The sequence below is a fragment of the Dermacentor andersoni genome, chromosome 3 (genome assembly GCF_023375885.2).
Source record: "Dermacentor andersoni chromosome 3, qqDerAnde1_hic_scaffold, whole genome shotgun sequence".
In the NCBI taxonomy this organism is placed as follows: Eukaryota; Metazoa; Arthropoda; class Arachnida; order Ixodida; family Ixodidae; genus Dermacentor; species Dermacentor andersoni.
Genome location: NC_092816.1, coordinates 171,713,569 through 171,736,626, shown reverse-complemented (window position 1 = coordinate 171,736,626; position 23,058 = coordinate 171,713,569). Strand labels below are relative to the sequence as shown.

Sequence of the window (23,058 nt, the reverse complement as noted above, 5' to 3'; positions counted from 1 at the left end):
ATAACTTATTCAGAGCACATCAGAAGGGCCCGACCTCTGTATGACCGCGCGTAAGCACAGAATGTGCAAAAATCAAGGCTTAAGAGGAAGTTTTAAGAACACCTTCATTTCGGCCAGTTTGTTCATCTTGACAGAGTTAAAAAAAAAAAGAACTCGCAGTTTCACCCGAAAGGCGAAGCATTGATTGCAATAGCAAGTTAGTACACAGCTGCACGAAGGAAGGACAGTTGTTTTATCGGCCGTATGAACTTGAAAACGTTCGCTTACTAATTGAATTAACAAGCATGGTGTCAGTGCGCACAAGCAAACATGCACACATCAAACTCGATCAGCGCGGACACGCTGTAAAACGCTAGATGCTGTTGCGAGCAAAGTGACCTTCGTGCGGTCTATCGCTTCAACGCAAGAGCGGCGAGAGCACACCGCACGCAAGGGTATCAGCCGCCTGCAGATCCTTTTCAAGATACGGCACGCGCGACCGCGCGCGGACGTGCAAAGTACATGCATGTTGGCGGAGTGGAAGCCGCCTCCCCACCCTCCCGTGCTACCTCCCCGAGCTGCTACGCATATAGCACGTGAGATTGAGCCGCAATCGTCAGTTTCCCTTGTGGCCAGTCACATTTTTACAATTGCCAGTAGGTACAGCGGGGCGTGGAGTTTCTCGCGGCGCTCGACGTTTCTGTGCAGGCGCGAGTAAAAGTGGGTGCGAGAGAAAAAATCTAGGGGCCTTTGCTCCTTCCATAAGTGACTCTGCCTAGGCACTACGGAGGAGGTTTCTTAGCGCGTGTTGTATGCGTTTGTCCCCTAGACATGCCGGCATTGCGGAGTGCGGTCCAGTTTGTTTACGCTCCGCCGCTCGCTGCCCGCGCGATGAGGCAGTGGGCACGGACGCCACATTTTGTGATCGTTGTATCTGAAGGGGCAAGGTTCTGACTGGTGTTGTATAAGTTGGGAGGTGCTTTCTTCGTCGCGACAATAGATTGCATTTTTTACGATCACTGTTCCAGGAGGGCACATGTAACCGGCAAACGGAGACCTCAGGAGAGCACCTGAAGATATAATACAGCAGACGGCGCAGGATCTTCGGGGCGCCCAAATGGTAGCGGGGGGATCAAAGCTGGAAGCATGGCCAGTCTGGGTTCTAGCTTTCGTGTCCCCGTCCTCGCTTTGGTGTCCTGAAGGCGCCGTCACTAATGCGAAATATTGACACGTTCTTTTAATTAGTAAAAAAACACGATTGAATAAATATAATTACGTCCAGCTGAAAACTTGCGGCGCTAAGTTCAGCACTACCGCGCCACGCGCATTCTGTATGCACGCCTACACTCTTAGAAAAATTTACACCCTTTGGGGCGTATCTTGTCCCACAACGATAATCGTCATCTGTCTTGCCCGCGTTTCCTTTCTTTAACGCTGCGAGCCCGGTACTTCCCAGTCACGAACGGCATGCGCGTTATCAGTGTGACGCAGCATTCTCGACAGGAAAGTAGCGAGCGCCGAGTTTCAAGAAAGGAAACGCAAGCAAGGCAGATGACGATTATTGTTGTGGGGCAAATATACACCCCAAAGGGTGCAACCGTTTTAAGAGTGTAGGGACAACCGCATATTACACGCCCTAAGAAACTCTTCATTCGAGTTCTTACGATCCTATGGTCACTGCAGGGCACCTTGCCGAGCACGTCCACATCTTGTATGATGCCAGGGTTAGCGCAGAATATAAAATCTATTTCATTTCTAGACTCGCCATTCGGGGTCCTCCACGTTCACTTTGAGCTATACCGCTTGCGGAAGAAGGTATTCATTGTCTGTATATAATTTTGTACTGCAAACTCTACTAACAACTCTCCCCTGCTATTTCTAGAACCTATGCAATCTTCCCCCACTGCCTTGTCTCCAGCCGGCTTCTTGCCTACCTTGGCATTAAAGCCGCCCATTAGTACAGTGTATTTTGTTTTCATTCTACTCATCGCCGATTCCACGTCTTCATAGAAGCTTTCGACTTCCTTGTCATCCTGACTGGATGTAGGGGCGTAGACCTGTACGACCTTCAATTTGTGCCTCTTATTAAGTTTCACAACAAGACCTGGCATCCTCTCGTTAATGCTATAGAATTCCTGTAAGTTACCAGCTATATTCTTATTAATCAGGAATCAGACTCCCAGTTCTCGTCTCTCCGCTAAGCCCCGGTAGCACAGGACGTGCCCGGTTTTTAGCACTGTATATGCTTCATTTGTCCTCCTAACTTCTCTGAGCCCTATTATATCCCATTTACTGCCCTCTATTTCCTCCAATAGCACTGCTAGACTTGCCACAGACTTGCTAGACTTGCCGGAAGAAGTAAAGAAAGCCTTGGGAGCTATGCAAAGGGGGAAGGCAGTTGGTGAGGACCAGGTAACAGCAGATTTGTTGAAGGATGGTGGGCAGATTGTTCTAGAAAAACTAGCCAACCTGTATACGCAATGCCTCATGAATTCGAGCGTACCGGAATAGTGGAAGAACGCTAACATGATCCTAATCCATAAGAAAGGGGACGCCAAAGACTTGAAAAATTATAGACCAATCAGCTTACTGTCCGTTGCCTACAAAGTATTTACTAAGGTAATCGCAAATAGAATCAGGAACACCTTAGACTTCTTTCAACCAAAGGACCAGGCAGGATTTCGTAAAGGCTACTCAACGATAGACCACGTTCACATTATGAATCAGGTGATAGAAAAATTTGCGGAATATAACCAACCCTTATATATAGCTTTCATTGATTATGACAACGCGTTTGATTCAGTCGAAACCTCAGCAGTCATCGAGGCATTACGGAATCAGGGTGTAGACGAGCCGTACGTAAAAATACTGAAAGATATCTATAGCGGCTCCACAGCCACCGTAGTCCTCCATAAAGAAAGCAACAAAATCCCAATAAAGAAAGGCGTCAGACACGGAGATACGATCTTTCCAATGCTATTCACAGCGTGTTTACAGGAGGTATTCAGAGACCTAGATTGAGAAGAATTGTGGATAAGAGTCAATGGAGAATACCTTAGTAACTTGCGATTCGCGGATGATATTGCCTTGCTTAGTAACTCAGGGGACCAACTGCAATGCATGCTCACTGACCTGGAGCGGCAAAGCCGAAGGGTGGGTCTAATAATTAATCTGCAGAAAACTAAAGTAATGTTTAACACTCTCGGAAGGGAACAGCAGTTTACAATAGGTAGTGAGGCACTGGAAGTGGTAAGGGAATACATCTACTTAGGACAGGTAGTGACTCCAGATCCGGATCATGAGACTGAAATAATCAGAAGAATAAGAATGGGATGGGGTGCGTTTGGCAGGCATTCTCAGATCATGAACAGCAAGTTGTCATAATCCCTCAAGAGGTAAGTGTATAACAGCTGTGTCTTACTAGTACTCACGTACGGGGCAGAAACCTCGAGGCTTACGAACAGGGTTCTACTTAAATTGAGGACGACGCAACGAGCTATGGAAAGAACAATGATGGGTGTAACGTTAAGAGATAAGAAAAGAGCAGATTGGGTTAGGGAACAAACGCGAGTTAATGACATCTTAGTTGAAATAAAAAAAAATAAATGGGCATCGGCAGGACATGTAATGAGGAGGGAAGATAACCGATGGTCATTAAGGGTTACGGACTGGATTCCAAGGAAAGGGAAGCGTAGCAGGGGGCGGCAGAAAGTTAGGTGGGCGGATGAGATTAAGAAGTTTGCAGGGACAACATGGCCACCATTAGTACATGACCGGAGTATTTGGAGTAGTATGGGAGATGCCTTTGCCCTGCAGTGGGCATAACCAGACTGATGATGAAGATGATGATGATGATGATGATGATGAAGAAGAAACTCCTCCGTAGGGCCTAGGCTGACAGTTATATTCAAGGAGCAAAAGGCCCCATGTTTCCCCTTTCGCACCCGCTCTTACTTGCACATGCGCGCAAATGTCCGACACCTCCGCAAGTGGCATGCCCCGCTGTACTTACTAGCATTTGTAAGTACGCTACCCAGTCATGAAACGCGCAGTGTCTGCCAGCGCACAACGCCAACCCCCTCCCATCCCTCCACCGCCTTTCGCTTGAAGGAAGACGGCCCATTTGCTCTCCGCTTTCTCCTCCGTGCGCGCCAGGTTGAGCCGCGAACGCCGGCTTCCTTATGTGCTTTCACTCGCGCATACAGCATATGACGTGCGGCGATGGCATTTTCACCTTTCGATTTTCTAGGGATGATTACGGTGATGTCAAAAATGTTGCAGGATTGTCCATATAACTGCTGGCTCAATAAAGCGCGCTAAATACAAAGACGAAATGAGCGCAGCCCGTGCTGTCGAATGCGTTCCTTTTGTCTTTGCTTTATCGCGCTTCTGTGAACTGTCAGGAAACTTTAGCTCGGGCTCAGCACCGATGTCGCCTATACAAATGCATGTTAAGCGCCGAAATCTTGTTCTGAGATAACCACTGGCCCGATTTCAATGAAATTTGCTGCATTTGGGAGAGAAAGTTAAGTTGTAGTGACTGTTGCAAGCGAAATTGTTATTTAAGGGCTGCATCTTTTAAAAGTACTTTTCCAACATTGATAATCTTGAAAGAAAACAGAAGCACAAAGTTTCGAAGTTCAGAACTCTGCACAAAGGACAGATATCGCAGTTACGTAAACTGCATTCCTTAGCGCATTCAAAGCTGGAAGATTTGATATATCAATTTGTATCTTACGTAAATTTGTTACGTTCTTTACAAGAGTATTGCAATAAAGTCTCACTAAAATATTAGTGGTAAATTTAAGAGCCCTGTATAATACATCATTTATGTCCTCATATGATGCTCTATTACATGCAATTTACAGAATGGTGATATCTTTTTAATACTCAGCCACAGAGCTGGAAATTTGATAGTTTTGTTTTCATAACAAGTGTAATTTTCACAATCTTTATTGAAAAATTGAAAACCTCAATTAAAAATTTGCTACCAGTCGTCCCGAGGTTCTTTATCTTTATACACAATAAATCGCATGAAATTTGGTGCACTGGTTGCCGAGCAAAACAATGTTTCCTTTCCCGTATATTTAGATAAGAGCCCTCGAGCTAGAGCTTTCTCTTAAGGACAGCAAAAAAGTTGGGCGTTGTACTCGCTTTGAACTCGTCGTTATAGAGCACACTAAGAGCTCCGGGAACTCTGCTCTTTACGTTGCTCGCGTACTGGTGCTATGTGCATGTGATAAGGATAACCTGCTCTCGAAAAGAGAACGGAACAAATATGAAATACGACTTAGAGAGGCATGTTTGCGCAGCATTTTATCACAAGGCTGCGATGTAGCCCGAAGTAGTTGTGCAAGTTCTATGTTTGTCGGCCATAGTGTTCGCGGTTCATAAGGCGGCTGTCTCACACTGACAAGCGAGTGCAGGCAACGCCTACTAAAGATAAAAGCTCTACGCACGTGCTCTGCCTGGAACGTAATATATACATAGGCAGGGGGACGCACCCTTTGCATTGTGCCAGGTATGCAATAAACAAATAGAAAAGAATTAGTCTTCCCTTATTTATGTTTAGAACCATAGCGCTCAAACTGGACAACAGCAAGAACTACTGGACGAAGGCCTAACAATTGTGCGATTTGTTGTGTGAGAAACCACCTGGCGGCTATGAGCACCTCTGCTGGAAGGCCTATATCGGTCAGGACCAATTTATATAGACTTCTCTTTGTGCGAAATAATGCAGTTGCCCGTATTTTGACGTCAGCGTCAATAAGTCGCATTGGAAATTAAAGCCATATAGCATCATAATAAAGCACATTACACATAATACACTGCTACAGTCCAAAGCTACAGATAGGCAACGGTAACTGTGAGGTTCGTAACAGAACTGCATCGTCACAGGCGATGACACCGCTCTCATGGCGTTCCATATCAAGAGAAGGGGGACATGGCGTTACTCTTGTGTTTTATATTACTATCGAAAGGCGACCTGAGACTCTGCCCCCACTAAAGCCGATATGGGGACCACAGACGGCCGGTCGGGTTGTTTTCTACGCAGTTACATATAAAGCTGCTCGATGAAAAAGTGACTTCGCCCGGTGAGGTTCAGCTTCAAAACAGTTTAAAAAGTGTTGGGTTGCGAAACATACGTAACTACGACTGCAAGGTAATTCATCTGAAGTGCCCAAATACTAGGACACTTTTATGCTGATCATACACACATACGGCGAAGAAATGAGACGTGCCACTACTCGCGTGCTTCGCGAAGGAGCACGATCAGGCATCGCACGCGGAACAGCACACGCGACGCGCAAGTATGCACATCCGTCGCAGACGACTACACAGTAAGGCGTCGCAAGCAGTGAAACGCCATGCGAGATGGTGTAGCAGCACATAAAATGTAGCGGTGTGTTCTTTTAAACATTCGGGATATCTTATAAACAAGTTTACTTTTATAATTTACTGCCAAATTGAGAATTGGTTATAAAGAACACAATAACTTTAGACCTTTGGAAGCGTTCAGATACGTTTCTATAAAGAACAGGTGCCTGTCGGGGGAACGAACAGGCATATGCCTGTGAATTGCTGTGCAAATGATATAAGAACGATTGTAAATGTTACTAAAAAAAGAAAACGCGAACATGTGGCTTTATTTAGCTTTGATAAGAGCAGTGTGCCATGTCATCAGTCGCATGGATATCGTTCGTCTCTTACCTACTATTTAGCGATTGGCATGACCAAGAAAGCTTTCGTTAAAACGCGTTCAATATGGCTCCTTGTCAAATCTCGCGCAGGTCCAGTACTACGGCAACATCACACTTGGCAGCCCTCCTCAAGTCTTCGCGGTCCTCTTCGACACAGGCTCGTCAAACCTCTGGGTGCCCTCCAGCAAGTGTCCAGCGAGCACTGCTGCTTGTCGTGAGTAAACTATAGAACACGATACAACGCAACGCAAGACAATATCATATTTTATTTCTTCATATTACATATGCACTATACACAGAGCAAGAAAAAAAGGCGATTCCTTACGGTCGGTGGAAGCATACGAATAAATTTGCAAATATGCCCCTCTTCAACTTGAAGATGATTTTCATGAATGCGCATTGTACAAGCACGCTATGTTGGTTTGTTCCCATGCCGGCACGAAGGCGGCGAACAGCTTTCAGTATTTGCGTCTCTCGGAAAGTGTGTTCTTGAACGCGGAGGCAGAGAAGGCAGGTGAATTTCTGGTTTGCTGGCGGAACTCATGGTAAACCTTTAGGTTCGTTAGTTGTAAGTTTAGTTAGAATAAGTAGGAAAGATCTGACGTATGGAAGAGATCACAATACACGTGAGGGAAGAAACAAACAAACTTGGTGTGCCCATCGGCCTCCTTTTTCTTTTTCACCAGCATTTATGGTGTCAGAAGGTCAAACAATTCAGCAAATAAGCAAAAATACATATAATCTTTCGGAAGTCAACGTCACTGCCTTTCTACGATAAGTTATCTCCTCTGTCTGAAATTTGTCTGATCTACTTGGTATCTTGAATCATGTCTCTCGTGACCACCTGGTATGCGCCTATCTAAAGCTGGCGAACATTGTGCAGTTAACAGCTACTGTCGAAGCGACAGGAATGCACATGGAGCAAGTACAGCCTCGTTAATCGTTTACCCGCCGTGGTGGCTTAGCGGCTGTGGTGCTGCACTGCTAAGCACGAGGTCGCGGGGTCAAATTCCGGCCGCGGCGGCCGCATTTCTATGGGCGCGGAATGCAAGGACACCCATGTCCCGTTCATTGGTGGCACGTTAAAAATCTCCAGGTGGTCCAAATTAATCCGAAATCACCACAATGACGTGCCTTATAATCAGATCGTGCTTTCGACACGTAGAACCCCACAATTTAATTATTTAATTAAAGCGTTTAATCTGCACAACCGGGCTGTCAAGAGCCAATCAGCATTGCGGGCTTTTACTTCGATAACGCCTCCAAGCACGTATCTGCATGTATGCTCTGAAGACCTGACCCCAGGTCAGTCCATGTAAGTGTGGCTGTTTTCAATGCCTAAGCATGTCTATGCCTACGCAACGGGACATTTGTCCGTCACGCAAGACATTGATCGGCTCATACCTCGTTAAGCAATGGCCCATACTCCCGTAAGGAAGCAAAAAAATGCAATGGCTCATAGCCACTTAAAGCAGAGGCAGCAAGCACTCAGCAAAGTGAAGCGAACAGTGCATACATTTATTGAAATCACACATAGAACACAAAGAGCATCATACGTTTCGATAATCAAAAAGCTGGAAACTAGCATCCGAATCATGAATAAAGCATTTCATATCCCCTCAACAAATGTATTTGTGGCTTCACAACAGCTTCGATAAATGAGCTCTAATCCATTTCATTAACACCAAAGGTCGAATATGCGAGTACCGGAATTAAATGTGTCCGAACTAATTGCGGAAAAATACCTTCACCTTAATTAACATTAATGTTCGTGGTCGAGTGCCGTAATGAGCGCTATCTTAATTATACCTTCCTTATCACGAACGCTATCGAACAGATAAGGGAATTACCGATGAGGGTTGAGTAGGGTTTATAGTGGCTCGATCAAGTTCCATAACATTGATAATGATAGCGGGCTGCACGGAGATGATCAAGTGGCACAATTAATGCTTGCGTATACTTCGACAACTATCAAAGGAGTTTCTGCGTGGATTTTTTGGCTACACAGCGCAGTCGATGATGCGCCTCTTTTGTCCTTGCCTAGCAGTTTGCGTCGCTTCTTGCTATTTATAGCAACACTAAACACTATTTACTAATAAATAGCATATATGTCTCCTAAATGAAATAGCAGCTTTGGTTGTTGATGTATACATAGTTTCACTCATTCGCTTACTCATTTCTGCAATTGACAGTGGCATTAAAAAATATTACACGATAATTGCTTCGCTGCATATCACTCCCATCAAACTCGTTTGAAAACAGGCAGATCATTCTAAAAAAACTAGTTCTTATCGCACAATTGACCTTCTTTGTTTCCATAGAAAATTTTCTAAAGTACTGGTCTTTCCTTACTTAAACTGACATATATTAAACACGACCATGTATCTTTCGTAGTTTCACAATTTAGGACGGTCCGTTGTGTTACTGATGGTGCTGTTGCCTCTGCCAACTATTAAGTGCAGCAAAGCTGTAGGCCGCATGAGCTGTAGTAAAACAATTAAATTCAAACTGGTGAAAGCTCAGTAAAAAGGCGGGACTAAAACCTTATATACAAGGTGCTTCAGCGAACACTTTCAAAATTTTTTAATGTTGTCTGCGGCACATAACGCAATTTTAGTCGATGAGCTGGTCTACTCGAAGAGGAACACATTACTTGCAAAAAAAAAATTGAAATATATCATAGACTAATTAACAAAAATTACTGATGAAGTTCTTAACTAATTACCTTATGGACCATATTGTAACTTACAAATTCTAGCCGGGGAGTTCGCAAGGGGGATCCACTTTGAACGAATTCTGAGGATGACACAAGTTATGAGATATGGATTCCCGAGCTTTGCGAAGAAATGCATTGGTGTTCCCGTTATTCTTGTGCATCAATGCATAAAACGACGTTTTCATAAGTAAATTGAACGCCAATGCATTTCTCCGCAAAGTTCGGGAATATCCCGAAATTGGTGTCATCCTGAGAATTCGTTCCAACTGCCATGTGAACTCCATGGCTGGAATTTATAAATTACAATACGGGCCATAAGCAAACTAGTTAAAAACCGAATTAGTATTTTTGTTAATTAGTCGATTATGCATTTGAATCTTTTGGCAAGGAATGTCCGCTTCTTCAAGTAGTCCAGCTCATGAACTGGATTTGTGCTATCTGGCACAGGCAACCTTTAAAACAAATTTCAAAGTGTTCGCTTAAACACACGGCATAAGCAGCTGAACATATTAAACATAAATAAAAGCCATTGAAAGTAATTCGTGGATGTGCTAAACTTGACGAACACTTAATCCTTTGAAACAGAGCATTTTATATATATATATATATATATATATGTACACGAGGGACTGAACCACATAGTGCGCTGCGAATTCGCAGCAATTGAACCTCTTAGCTCAACTTTTAGGGAAGACACGCAGGAGAGACACAAATACAAGGTCATTCAACGAATCCAAACGTAGTCCGAACAAAGAAAAGGTGTGACTGTGAACAGCAATGACAGTCAGCTACAAGAGTAATTGACAGCCCATAAGAAATCGCTGGTGGCCTCCTAGCTGTGCCCCCTCAACTTCTCTGTAAAACCAACCTCGCCGTTGATCCTTGCGCAAGCAGTGATCATAGTGGCTCAGTGGTCTGATTTCGATGCCCTGCGACTTGCTTCGTTCCTGTCTTCATGTACCCAGGTGTGCACCACAAGTATTACAGCAATGAGTCGAGCACATATGTGAAGAATGGAACCCACTTCGAGATCGAGTACGGGAGTGGTAGCGTGAAGGGCGAATTGAGCTCGGACACCTTCAGCTTGGGCAAAGTTGGCGTCAAGGGCCAGACGTTCGCCGAAATTACAGACGAGGACAGCGAAAGCTTCGTCGTGGCAAAGTTCGACGGCGTCTTGGGCCTGGGCTACCCACAGGCCGCAGTTCTCGGTGTACAGCCCGTATTCGACAGCATGCTGGAGCAAGGCGTGGTCGAGAAGCCCGTGTTTGCCTTCTATCTGGACCGCAACGTCGCAGACCCCAACGGAGGTGAAGTAGTGTTCGGAGGCATCGACGAGGCGCACTACAAGGGAGACATCACCTATCTGCCAGTGACGAAGAAGGGTTACTGGCAGTTCAACATGGACGGGTGAGCCAATGACTTCCTAATTTTCGATGATGCGTAGCCTAAGTTACGACCGTAAAGCGTAGGGGAGAACACGCTGCGGAGTTAAATTTATACCAGGTAGCGAGTCCTCCCATGGTGAAGTGATTCGAAGTGATGAAGTGAATCGAAGTGATTTCTCCGCGTGCCTACGCACAACGCTTAGCGATAGCCTATACTCCCGCTTATCATCGCTTTTCGGGCAATTTGCACCTTCGGGTGTACAGTGACGCCGTAGGCAACATGTCCAAAAAAAAGAAAACTGGTGCAAGAAACGCGAATCTGATTATATCATTGAATACTGGCGTTTTGGCGCCAGCCACCGCATTTATTATATATTACGCCAGCAGTTTAGCAGCTCATGCCTTAAAAACTAGGGTGTTGATTAGCACTGGCGCCATATATTTGTTTTGTTTCTTACGTCCGGAGGAACAAAAAAGTGTCACGTAACATACACGTAAAATTGGTCTATATCTGTGATCAGATATGGTCAAATTCGTGTTTGGTTATAACCCAAGATGCTGACTTTGTAGCGGATTGATTTCATTAGAAAAACAAACAGATTATAAATATTTGTAGGTCGCAAGATCTTTTCCTCATTCCTCTTACCTTCCGTGCGGTGAACAATAAATAAAGAAGTAGCTGTAATAACAATTTTGTTAACTGAAATCGGTCAATTAACCTTTACTCACTGGGTTCTTAGAACCATGTTTATTGAGTACTGAAGAAACCCGCTGCGGCAGTCTAAGTAACGTGGGCGATTTAATAAGCTTAATCTGTTGTTGACATTTAATCGTTGATATACGTCTGCCTTGTGACACTATGATTCCGGAAATGTTGACACGAAGAGCGCCGGAATCGCTGGTCACGTAACATTATCTGCATCGTACATTGGCCTTTATGCAACGAGATTACTGCCTCTATGAGCCCGTTGCCTCGCAAAGCTGATCTGTCGGTGACAGGCCGCGGCTTAACGCAGAAGTGCGCAGCAACTGATCGAATACCTCAGCATGCCGTCGCAGTGAGCTGGTTCACGTCGTACCTGGGTAGGGAGTCACGTGGAGATCACGTCCAGCCTATACTTGGTGTCCGCCAAGTTTCGGAATCGCGGCCAACGATGCATAGAGCTTTTAAGCTTCCATGAATCAACGGAGTGGACGGTCCACTCGCCAATCCATGCGTCTGCCACACGACAGGAGACGAGAAGGTAGCATTACCGCAGCGGTGAAAAAGGTTTCTAAACATTTGTCCCTCTAGAAAAGCTCGCGACACTATGGGTAATGTACTTTGACCATTGTCTGATCCCACCCTTGGCAGATGTTATACTTGGCGCATTCTAGCAAAAACGACAAGTAATTGACTACTTGTTAGGGAATATGTAATGGTCTGGCAATCACTATTTGTATTTGAAGAGTTTGTTCCCGAAAAATAACATTGCGCAAAGGACTGCACCTCTTCAGTTGTAAAACTCAATATCCGTCCTCTTCAGTGTAGTGTGAAACATCAGCGGGACTATGCTTCTTTTTTCTCTTCAGTATTCAAACGGAAGCAGCAGTTCGCGTCCAGAATAAAAGATTTGGATTTAGTTCTGTCTGTAGTCGTGTGCGAATGAAATTACTACAAGCCAATCAGAAGATCCACAATTTAAAACCGAAATCTCGGTTTGTAATAACGCTCAGCAACTAGACTTCCGGTCAAGTTACATTTCAACTTCGTGCTCATTTTACTCGAAAAATTACGCCACTCCACTCTCCTATTCACAGCCGGCAGTATGCCTTCCGTTCATATTTATCTGCTATCCCCTTCAGTCACGAATTATGATGCGCTGTTTGTACTTGTGTGAAACACAGATAATTTTACGCCAGGGTCCTTGCGACTCCACCGAAAACAAATCACGAAGGTAGAATGACTCGTTGTGCATTTTATAATTACAGAATAACTAAGTATTTTAATATTGTGAGGTCAGCCATGCTACGTTTCTTCATGGAAAGGGTTGAATCACCCGCTGTAATTTCATGCAGAAGGTATTTATTGGCGGCAAGCATTTCAAAAAATAAAAAGCAAATATTTCGAGGTTGCTACCAACATGAACAACGTGAAACGTCACGTAAAACACGGTAGTGCCTTCACCAAAGTGGTACTCTGTAACGATATATACCACCCAGAAGTAACTTGGCAGTAATTTGGGTTGGGGGAATGTTCAATTTGCTCTAAGCTTAATGTTTGTGCTCTATTCCCTGTTACCACTGCACAGAAAAGGCAAAAATTGGTCGCGTCCAAAAATGTGGACACCGTGACTGAAGGGGCAATACCTGAAGTAGCTGAAGTAGTTAATAAAATGGCTAACGTTGTAAGTAACAAAAGCAAAATAGAAGCAATTTTCATGGATTTCTGAATTATTATCGATGTCCTTCTCCATGCGGACCTAATAATTAATCTGTCAGTGGTACGAGAGCTCAGTCGCATGGATAAAGAATTACCTCGACAACGGAAAGCAGCGCTTAGCTTTGAACGACTGTACGTCTCATTACCTTAACCTTTATTTGTTTGTTTTTGCTGGTGTACCGCAGGGCTGACTGCTGGTGCTTCTTCTGTTCCTAGTCTACACCAATGATAGTCATGCCTCCCTTCATCCGTCTATTCAAATACGCTTATTCGCCGATGATTGCGTTGTGTACTCAACAATAAGTACCATAGCGGATCAAGTGGAGTTAAACGATCGATTAGCTTCTACACGAAATTTGAGCAAATTATCGAGTATGAACTGAATGCAGGACGAATTTACTGCAGAAACTCAAAAATGAGATTCTTCAGATAGGTCACCCCCAAACTTTCCAATCGCTCATATATATATGTATATATATATGTATATATATATATATATATATATATAAAGAACTTGAGTGGTGCTACAAGGTAAACAGAACAAGTATTTAATTTCGACAGTTTCGATCGGTGGACCGATCTTCATCAGGCTTTTTGTAAACCCTGATGAAGATCGGTCCACCGATCGAAACTGTCGAAATTAAATACTTGTTCTGTTTACCTTGTAGCACCACTCAAGTTCTTTACGTTTGAAAGGTAGCCTGAAGAATCCCTCTTTGCCTACTATATATATATATATATTCCTAACTATAAATCTCAGTAGCCATGCATAATTTACGGCATTCTCATGTGTACCCCAGTAGGACCCCGTGTACACTTATGGAGCGCACCGTGTCACGCGTTACAGACAGATGTCCGAGGGAAGTAGCTAGAATGCTTACCCATTAAAACCAACGGCATCTAATTCACTCACAAGAAAGATCCGTTTCAGTGTGCGCACACCGTAGGCGCTTTTCCGCTCAGAAAATGCGCTGAATTCACATATATCTGGAGCGCCCTCAAAGGGAAACTAAAGTGGGAACCCCATATGAATATTTTCTCTAATGGCGAAACAATAAGGAAACTAGACGGCTGCGCACTGCAGACCATGACGCTGATCCGCAGGATTGCCAACAGGCGGTCCGGGAGGAGAGAAGCGAATCTAGTTAGGCTAGTCCAGGCCTTTGTTATAGGTAGAATAGCTTATGTTGCTCCCTTCCTCAGTTTTAGGTCATTCGAGAAGAAGATTGAGGGCATCATATGTAAAAGTATAAAACAGGCGCTGGGGCTTCTTATCAGCACTGCAAATGAAAAGCTTTTAGCTCCACAACACTCTTGAGGAGATTATTGAAGCAGTGAAGATCTCGCAGTATGAGAGACTTGCGGGAAGCCCTACGGGCAGGAAAATCCTAGCTAGGCTAGGCATAAACTAAGAGGGGCAGGAAGGCATCAAAGTCGACCTGCCGCGAAGCGTGCGGAACCGACTAATAATCCCACCACTACCTCAAAACATGCACCCAATCCATCACAAGGAACGCAGAGAGAAACGGGCCGAGGCTCTTGAGAAGCGTTTCAAAAACTCGAAGGACGTGCTCTACGTTGATGCTGCAGACTATGGAAACGGCCGCATGGCCCTAGCTGTAGCGAGCGCTGAAACTACATTGATAGCCAGTGGCACAGTTCCAACGGATTGCTCTCAGATTGGAGAAGAATCTGCCATAGCACTTGCAATTGCAAGTACTTCAGCCAAAATTATAGTCAGCGACTCTAAGGTTGCGGTGATGAACTTTGCCAGAGGCAGAATTTCTCCCGAGGCGAACAGAATCCTGCAGACCTGCAGAGATAGCAGGAAAATTGAAATAATCTGGGCACCTGCGCACGCCTCCCTCGCAGGGAACGAGGCGGCCCACGAATTAGCTCGAGGACTTACATTCCGAGGTGGTGCGCTAGCCGAAGGCTTCACGGGGCGGGACCGCTTAGTGTGTTACAGAGAGATCACACAACACTACAGACTAGGGCGGGTTAAATATCCTCCGGCTGATATATCCTTAAACAAGAGCCAGGCCTCCACTTGGCGTCGCCTGCAAACCAACTCGTTTCCAAGCCCGGTGTCGTGCAGCCTCTACTATCCGGGTCAGTACTCTAGCCAGTGTAAGCTATGAAAAAGGAGCCTGTGGGCATTCTATGGGAATGCCCACAGGCTCATTCTGAGGGAAGAATAAAGTCTTTAGAACAGTGGGAGACCTTATTACTCAGCTCCGATCCGGAGATTCAACTGAAGACCGTCCGACTGGCCGAAACCGCCGCTAGGGTCCAAGGACTCCTGGCCGTCGTCCATCTGTAGGACAAATAAAGTTTTACAATCCAATCTTACAAAAGCCGAGGGAGACTGCATTTCCTGAGGAGACGACTTCGAGACGCACCCCTTAGTATCAAATTGAATGCGCACAGAACACTCATAAGACCTGTTTTAGAGCGCGCTAAGCGCGCTTTAGAGTGTGCTAGAGTGCAATATAGAAGCTAGCATTGACATTCATATGTTTTGAATATTCGTGTCAAACAAGCGTTACGAGGCTCCGCGTCAAAACTAATATTCAAGCACCGGTTCAACGCATAATATTTTCTAGACTAAAGTTATAACGTGTAAATAATCACCGCTCCTATAGAATACCGCCGACAACTTACACTCATGGGCCATTCAGACATCGAAACCGAACGAATCACGAAAAAAACAATACGCCAACATCCCGGTGATGATAACACTCACAAATACTCTTCTTTCTACACTCCATTTTCCCTTGGAACATGCTGCCTCCCGATGTTGTAGACTGCCTCTGTCGATGCAGTCATTACCAGCATTTAATATTACTAATTTAAATTCTAAAGAGGCTGCGGATGTTTTTTCATATTGTACTATACAAGGCTTCGTGTACATTGTAACCCTTTATCATTTTCTATTGTACAAACTATTCTCCAGAGTAAGGTGTGTCGCAAGCATATGTTCTTTGTTTTCAGGCAAACATTTCTTTTCTTTTCAATTTTTTTTCTGGGTGGTATATCATTCAATGTTGTATGCACTCCTGCATTGGCCCGAGGAGAACCTGCAGCACTTTAAAATACATAAATAAATTTATAAGAATCTATCTAAGCTTTCTTAACCCGCTCATAAATCTACGATTCCGAACAAACGCGCTTCTCATGGAAGCCAATCTGCAATCTGTGAGCATGGGAACATTTTGAGGGACTTATTTGAGCGTGGCAGATGACGTCAGACAAAATATTAGCATAGGTTACTGAATTATAGTATTCTGTTTCAAAGGCGGGTAAAGAGGTATTCGAAAACTTACGTCATATTATTTCACCTTGGCCTTACCTTACAGCACATCAAATGCTTTACTTAAGTCGAAGTATAGAGTGTCTAACTGCTCCCTACAATGTACCACGCTGGAAGCATGGATCATAAGTTTTACCAAGTTCGTTTCTCTCAACCACCGTGATACAAAGCCATGCTGTTCACTTATAAAAATGTGCTTAGCGCTAACAGAAAGCAGGGAATGCAATACAAACACTTTCGACGCGCACGGAGAATATACAGGTTGTCCCACATGACTTGAGCCACAATTTTAAACCTGAAAGGCACTCTGGACGCGAGTTGAACCAAATGCATAATGTCGGTACCGGCCTAGAGTTACACAGGCTATTTTTGATTTTCCCCTTATCTAACACATTAGTTATGTTTAATTACTGAACTTTTAAAGTATTGGCTGCAGATCCCAAGTGTGATACGCAAAGTTGTAGAGCACCTTCTGAACCCTCTAAATAAATGTTTCCAACACGAGATATCTCACGTGATCCTTTCTTCCGTGTTCTAAAGAAAGCCTGCGAAATATGAAAAAATAGCACGTGACCGGTCGCTTGCACACTGTTATTGTGCTGCTCTTAAGCGTGCGATGGATGATCAAGGTCGGTTGCAGCGAGGCTGGCCCTCGAGAGGGTGTTATGCCTGGTGTAGGTGTCTGAGTATGCTGCTCTTATCGCATGACGGTGCAAATGCATGCTGCTGGCCGAGCATTGCCGACCTTGTGCAATATCTGTAGCTGGCGCTCGCCTCCGCCGCATCGCAGCTCACGAAAGAGGCCGCGTTTCTGGGAAAAACCCCGCCACCGTCCATTGCGTTCGCGGCCAGCGTTTCCCGGTAAACATTACTGTTACATACGCTCCAATTGCCGGGAAGCGTGAGAAGCAGCCAGGGATCTTTCAGTGCTATCGCGTTCCACTCTTAAAGGCGAATCTTAAGCGTCCTCCAAATTTGTTTGTCCGGTAGTCTGATATTATAGGTACAGAGATTAACGTATGCACTTTACTTAACTACAATATATATTATGCTTTTTAAATAGTTGATTTCTCTTTTTTCTCACCAGAGTGAGTGTGTCTGACAAGGCCACCTTCTGCGAGGGGGGCTGCCAAGCAGTCGCCGACACTGGCACATCAATGCTCGTCGCTCCCTCGGACGACGTCAAGAAGATTAACGAACTCCTAGGGGCTAAGGAAGCCTCACCAGGACAGGTGATAGTTTTCAAGCCAAGCTTTCTTTGTCTCATCTTTCTACTTATCAGCTGCTGCTGCTGCTGCTGTCTGGCGCGCCTCATTGTGGCGCGGTTTACAACATGTATATTGTATGTACACGGCAGGGGCGCGGGAGAGGGCTCTACGACACATGTACAACAAGAGTTCCTAGGGCGTCACCAAAGCCCCCACAATGACCGCTGGAGCTCCCTGGTCGTCGACAAAATGGCCTCCTTACGGCAGTAATTACGCGTGAGCCCTTCGCAACAGCATTGAAAAAGGTGCCAGTGCTGACCTTTGTACACACACGAAACAGCCCAGCGACCATACCACAAAGCCTCTGTGACAACGATGGCGTGCCGACAACAGCATGACGAGAGTCGGATGACGTAGGTGGAATGACAACGATGGCACACTACGACGGCATGACGACGATTTTATGGCAACAAATCCATGATAACGGCTATAGGCAGCGACTCAATGACGACAATTGCATAGAACGGACGCATATTCCTGGTTAAATGACGATAGCATAATTATGATAGATAGACAAAGGATTGACGTCCATGGAACGACGAAGGTAAAACGTAAGTGCTGAGGCGACGGCATGACGACAATCATATCGCAACGGCTGCGTGGCGAAGACAGCACCACGATAGTTGGGTGACGAAGTTGCAATGACGACAATGAAACGGCCGCGAAGCAATTATAGCAATGATATGACAGCGCATGCATGACGAACACTATGACTATCTCACAATGACGGCGATGGCTGGACAACGCTATGAGGACAACAGGATGACGACGAGTGTATGCTGACAATGGCGGGACAACCAGTGTATTAGGAAGCCTGCTTAACGACGATGGCGAGAATACGGCGACATGACGAGAGTCGGATGACGAAGCTGGAGTGACGACGATGAAACGATCAAGATGGCATCACGACGGCGGTCTGACGAATGCGTAACTACGGTATCACGCGGATGGCGTGATGACGATGGAATGATGAGAGTAGGATGGTAAAACCGGAATGACGACAATGCAACGACCTCGACGGTATCACCTCCACCAACACATACCTAAGCAATTACGACTTCTCTGTCATTGGGTCAGCGTAGAAGGCGTGTCGACGACGGCCTGACGAGACCCAGCTCGCGAAGCTAGAATGACGACAATGCAACGACCTCGACGGTATCACCTCCACCAACACATACCTAAGCAATTACGACTTCTCTGTCATTGGGTCAGCGTAGAAGGCGTGTCGACGACGGCCTGACGAGACCCAGCTCGCGAAGCTAGAATGACGACGACGGAACGACCATGGTCGCATCAAGACCATGAGCACATAGCTAGTGGCCCATGCTGGGAGACAACTTGGGACACTATACCAGCATAAGAAGATTAGATAGATAGATAGATAGATAGATAGATAGATAGATAGATAGATAGATAGATAGATAGATAGATAGATAGATAGATAGATAGATAGATAGATAGATAGATAGATAGATAGATAGATAGATAGATAGATAGATAGATAGATAGATAGATAGATAGATAGATAGATAGATAGATAGATAGATAGATAGATAGATAGATAGATAGATAGATAGATAGATAGATAGATAGATAGATAGATAGATAGATAGATAGATAGATAGATAGATAGATAGATAGATAGATAGATAGATAGATAGATAGATAGATAGATAGATAGATAGATAGATAGATAGATAGATAGATAGATAGATAGATAGATAGATAGATAGATAGATAGATAGATAGATAGATAGATAGATAGATAGATAGATAGATAGATAGATAGATAGATAGATAGATAGATAGATAGATAGATAGATAGATAGATAGATAGATAGATAGATAGATAGATAGATAGATAGATAGATAGATAGATAGATAGATAGATAGATAGATAGATAGATAGATAGATAGATAGATAGATAGATAGATAGATAGATAGATAGATAGATAGATAGATAGATAGATAGATAGATAGATAGATAGATAGATAGATAGATAGATAGATAGATAGATAGATAGATAGATAGATAGATAGATAGATAGATAGATAGATAGATAGATAGATAGATAGATAGATAGATAGATAGATAGATAGATAGATAGATAGATAGATAGATAGATAGATAGATAGATAGATAGATAGATAGATAGATAGATAGATAGATAGATAGATAGATAGATAGATAGATAGATAGATAGATAGATAGATAGATAGATAGATAGATAGATAGATAGATAGATAGATAGATAGATAGATAGATAGATAGATAGATAGATAGATAGATAGATAGATAGATAGATAGATAGATAGATAGATAGATAGATAGATAGATAGATAGATAGATAGATAGATAGATAGATAGATAGATAGATAGATAGATAGATAGATAGATAGATAGATAGATAGATAGATAGATAGATAGATAGATAGATAGATAGATAGATAGATAGATAGATAGATAGATAGATAGATAGATAGATAGATAGATAGATAGATAGATAGATAGATAGATAGATAGATAGATAGATAGATAGATAGATAGATAGATAGATAGATAGATAGATAGATAGATAGATAGATAGATAGATAGATAGATAGATAGATAGATAGATAGATAGATAGATAGATAGATAGATAGATAGATAGATAGATAGATAGATAGATAGATAGATAGATAGATAGATAGATAGATAGATAGATAGATAGATAGATAGATAGATAGATAGATAGATAGATAGATAGATAGATAGATAGATAGATAGATAGATAGATAGATAGATAGATAGATAGATAGATAGATAGATAGATAGATAGATAGATAGATAGATAGATAGATAGATAGATAGATAGATAGATAGATAGATAGATAGATAGATAGATAGATAGATAGATAGATAGATATGAAACAGACGATACAGGGAATTGATAGAGGGAAAGCCGTCATTAAAAGGGGCGAATGACCACATTACCTCTTTTCGCTCATAGCAGTTTGTATACATGGGAGGAACACGAGAGAAGAAAAGCACGGTCAGAAAGCACAGCCAGTTCGAGGTCCTATTACCACTTCTAAACATGACTGAAAAAAATTATGTTCAAAGTATCAAACGCCTCGCTCCAGCTATTTCTGAAAAATAAACACCATGCAAGTTTGCCTATGCGGAGAACTGGCGTAGGATGTGCAGACGCAAAGCCGCATTATAACACCGCAGTGTCCAGATGACAATATCCAAGCGGCCATCCATAAAGCCAACATTTCAGCTACGATTCGATGCGCCGTGCTAACTTCCTCACCAATTATGGTGCTCAGCAACGCCTTGAACAAACACGTATTGCTCACACAGCGTACACAGAATACGCTGCGTGCTCTGTGTACTACGCCGACAAACACAAGTGGTCTAGTCAAGGTAACATTTAATATAAACTCACGGCGGTCGCATGCCGTCACTATCACCGCAAAAGGTCAGAAATAAACGCAAAGAGCGCAGATCACTTATCTTACATCGATTCTCACAGTGCCTCCGATCTACATAATTTTTTTTCTTCTAAGCCCCTTCGGAAGGGATGCAACTTCGAAAACTTTCACTGTCTTTGGCATACGCTATGGGCTGATGCAGAAGAAGCTTCACTCAGAGGGCAAGAAATAACGAAAGAAAAATAACTTTGACCCATAACAAAATAGTTGCTAAAGGTAAACGTTGTAGTTGACTCGTCGTGCGTCAGGCACTTTCTTGTGTGCGAACTCAGATACACATTGTAACGCAACGATATTAATGTAACCAGAGCAGCGCGCACGTTTACCATGCGAAGCATCCGCATTCCAGTGAGGCCAGAATACACAAACGCTGGTTACATAGATTTCACCGGACGTCAAGAAATCGCCAATAATTAAAATTCAACAGCATTACTGCATTACAGTTTCCCGCTCCTTTTTGTGAACAAGATCCACAAGGTCATTCGAACAAGATGACGGTTGGAAAAGAAAAGACACCTGTAGCGCGCGACTACGTGCCACAGTAATCAGACCATAAATACGACGACGACACGCCCAACACGCTGACTGTGCGCGAGCAGTGGAATCGCCGGTTACAAGAGCGAAGGGCAGCGGTGCTTCGTCCTGCTCACGCCTGTTTGAGCGGGCACAGTTAAAATGTCATTCATGGGCACCAGGTACAAACGTCTGTCTGGTTTTTACTCGCCCACAAATTGGGGACTCCAAACTTCTAGCCATCGCTTTCAGCTCCTGCCCTTCCCTTGCCTCAGCCGCTTCGCTAGGCTTACCGCCGTGAGGAGCGCCAGCCCCGCTGTCTTCGCCGTCCGCCTTCTATCCAGTAACCCAGAGTCTCGTATTCCTCCAGCCAAGTGCCGCCATGAGTGCCACCAACCTGCGAGCCTGAGGTATCCGCTCTGAAGCTCTGCGAGTTCTGGTCGTCCGACTCGGAACTTTTTTTATTTATTTATTTTATTTATACATACTGCAGCGCAATTTGCGCTATAGCAGGAGTGGGTTAAGAAAATGTACAAAAAAAAGCATTGGAGTATACAGCGGTATACACAAGTGAACACTTTTAAAGAGCACAGATAAAAAAAGAAAATACACAGAAATACAAGTAAACACTTTTGCAAAAGAGCACTGGTGAAAGAATACACAAGTTATACAAATACAAATGCTGCCAGGCATACCCATGCCTGATTATGCCCATACCTATACCCATGATTATGCATCTGGGATGGCGGTTGCAAAAATTTGGGATGAGCATGAGCGAATGGATCCAGGTAATGAATTCCAGTCTTCGATTGAGCGGGGAAAGAAGCTGAATTTGAACATGTTAGTACGTGCGTAGTAGGGTATCAAGTTTAGGTCATGATGTCTTCTCGTGGATGATTCCGGCGTGAAGTTAATGTAATTATCATTTGAGAGCCTAACTAAAGAATTGACTATGGAGTGCAAGAATTTTAATGAGTCGATACGGCGACGAGAAGAGAGCGTGTTTAGGTTCAAGGAAGAAAGTGCTGAAGAGGGCGAAAAGTCTCGATCGTAACGATGGCATATAAAACGCACAGCTTTTTTCTGTATAGCCTCTAGTTTATTAATCTCCAACTGCTTATGCGGGCTCCAAACTACAGATGCATAATCAAGAACAGGGCGGATTAGAGATTTATACATTAGTAACTTTGTGTCTTTAGGAGATCGGGTTAGCGTTCGCCTCAAGTAACCTAACTTTTTTAGTGCTTTACTGCATATGTAGTCAATGTGTTTGGACCATGAC

General features: G+C 43.8%; 1 protein-coding gene across 1 annotated transcript in view; it reads left to right on the top strand.

Moving 5' to 3' along the window:
* The window catches only part of LOC126524048 (cathepsin D-like), a 38,211-nt gene that overhangs the window by 5,748 nt on the left and 9,405 nt on the right, over window positions 1–23,058 (top strand). Inside the window, exons 3-5 of the mRNA XM_050172425.3 lie at window positions 6,771–6,894; window positions 10,362–10,803; window positions 17,604–17,748. Of these exons, the coding sequence (XP_050028382.2) occupies window positions 6,771–6,894; window positions 10,362–10,803; window positions 17,604–17,748 (711 nt within the window). The remainder of the gene's footprint in view (window positions 1–6,770; window positions 6,895–10,361; window positions 10,804–17,603; window positions 17,749–23,058) is intronic.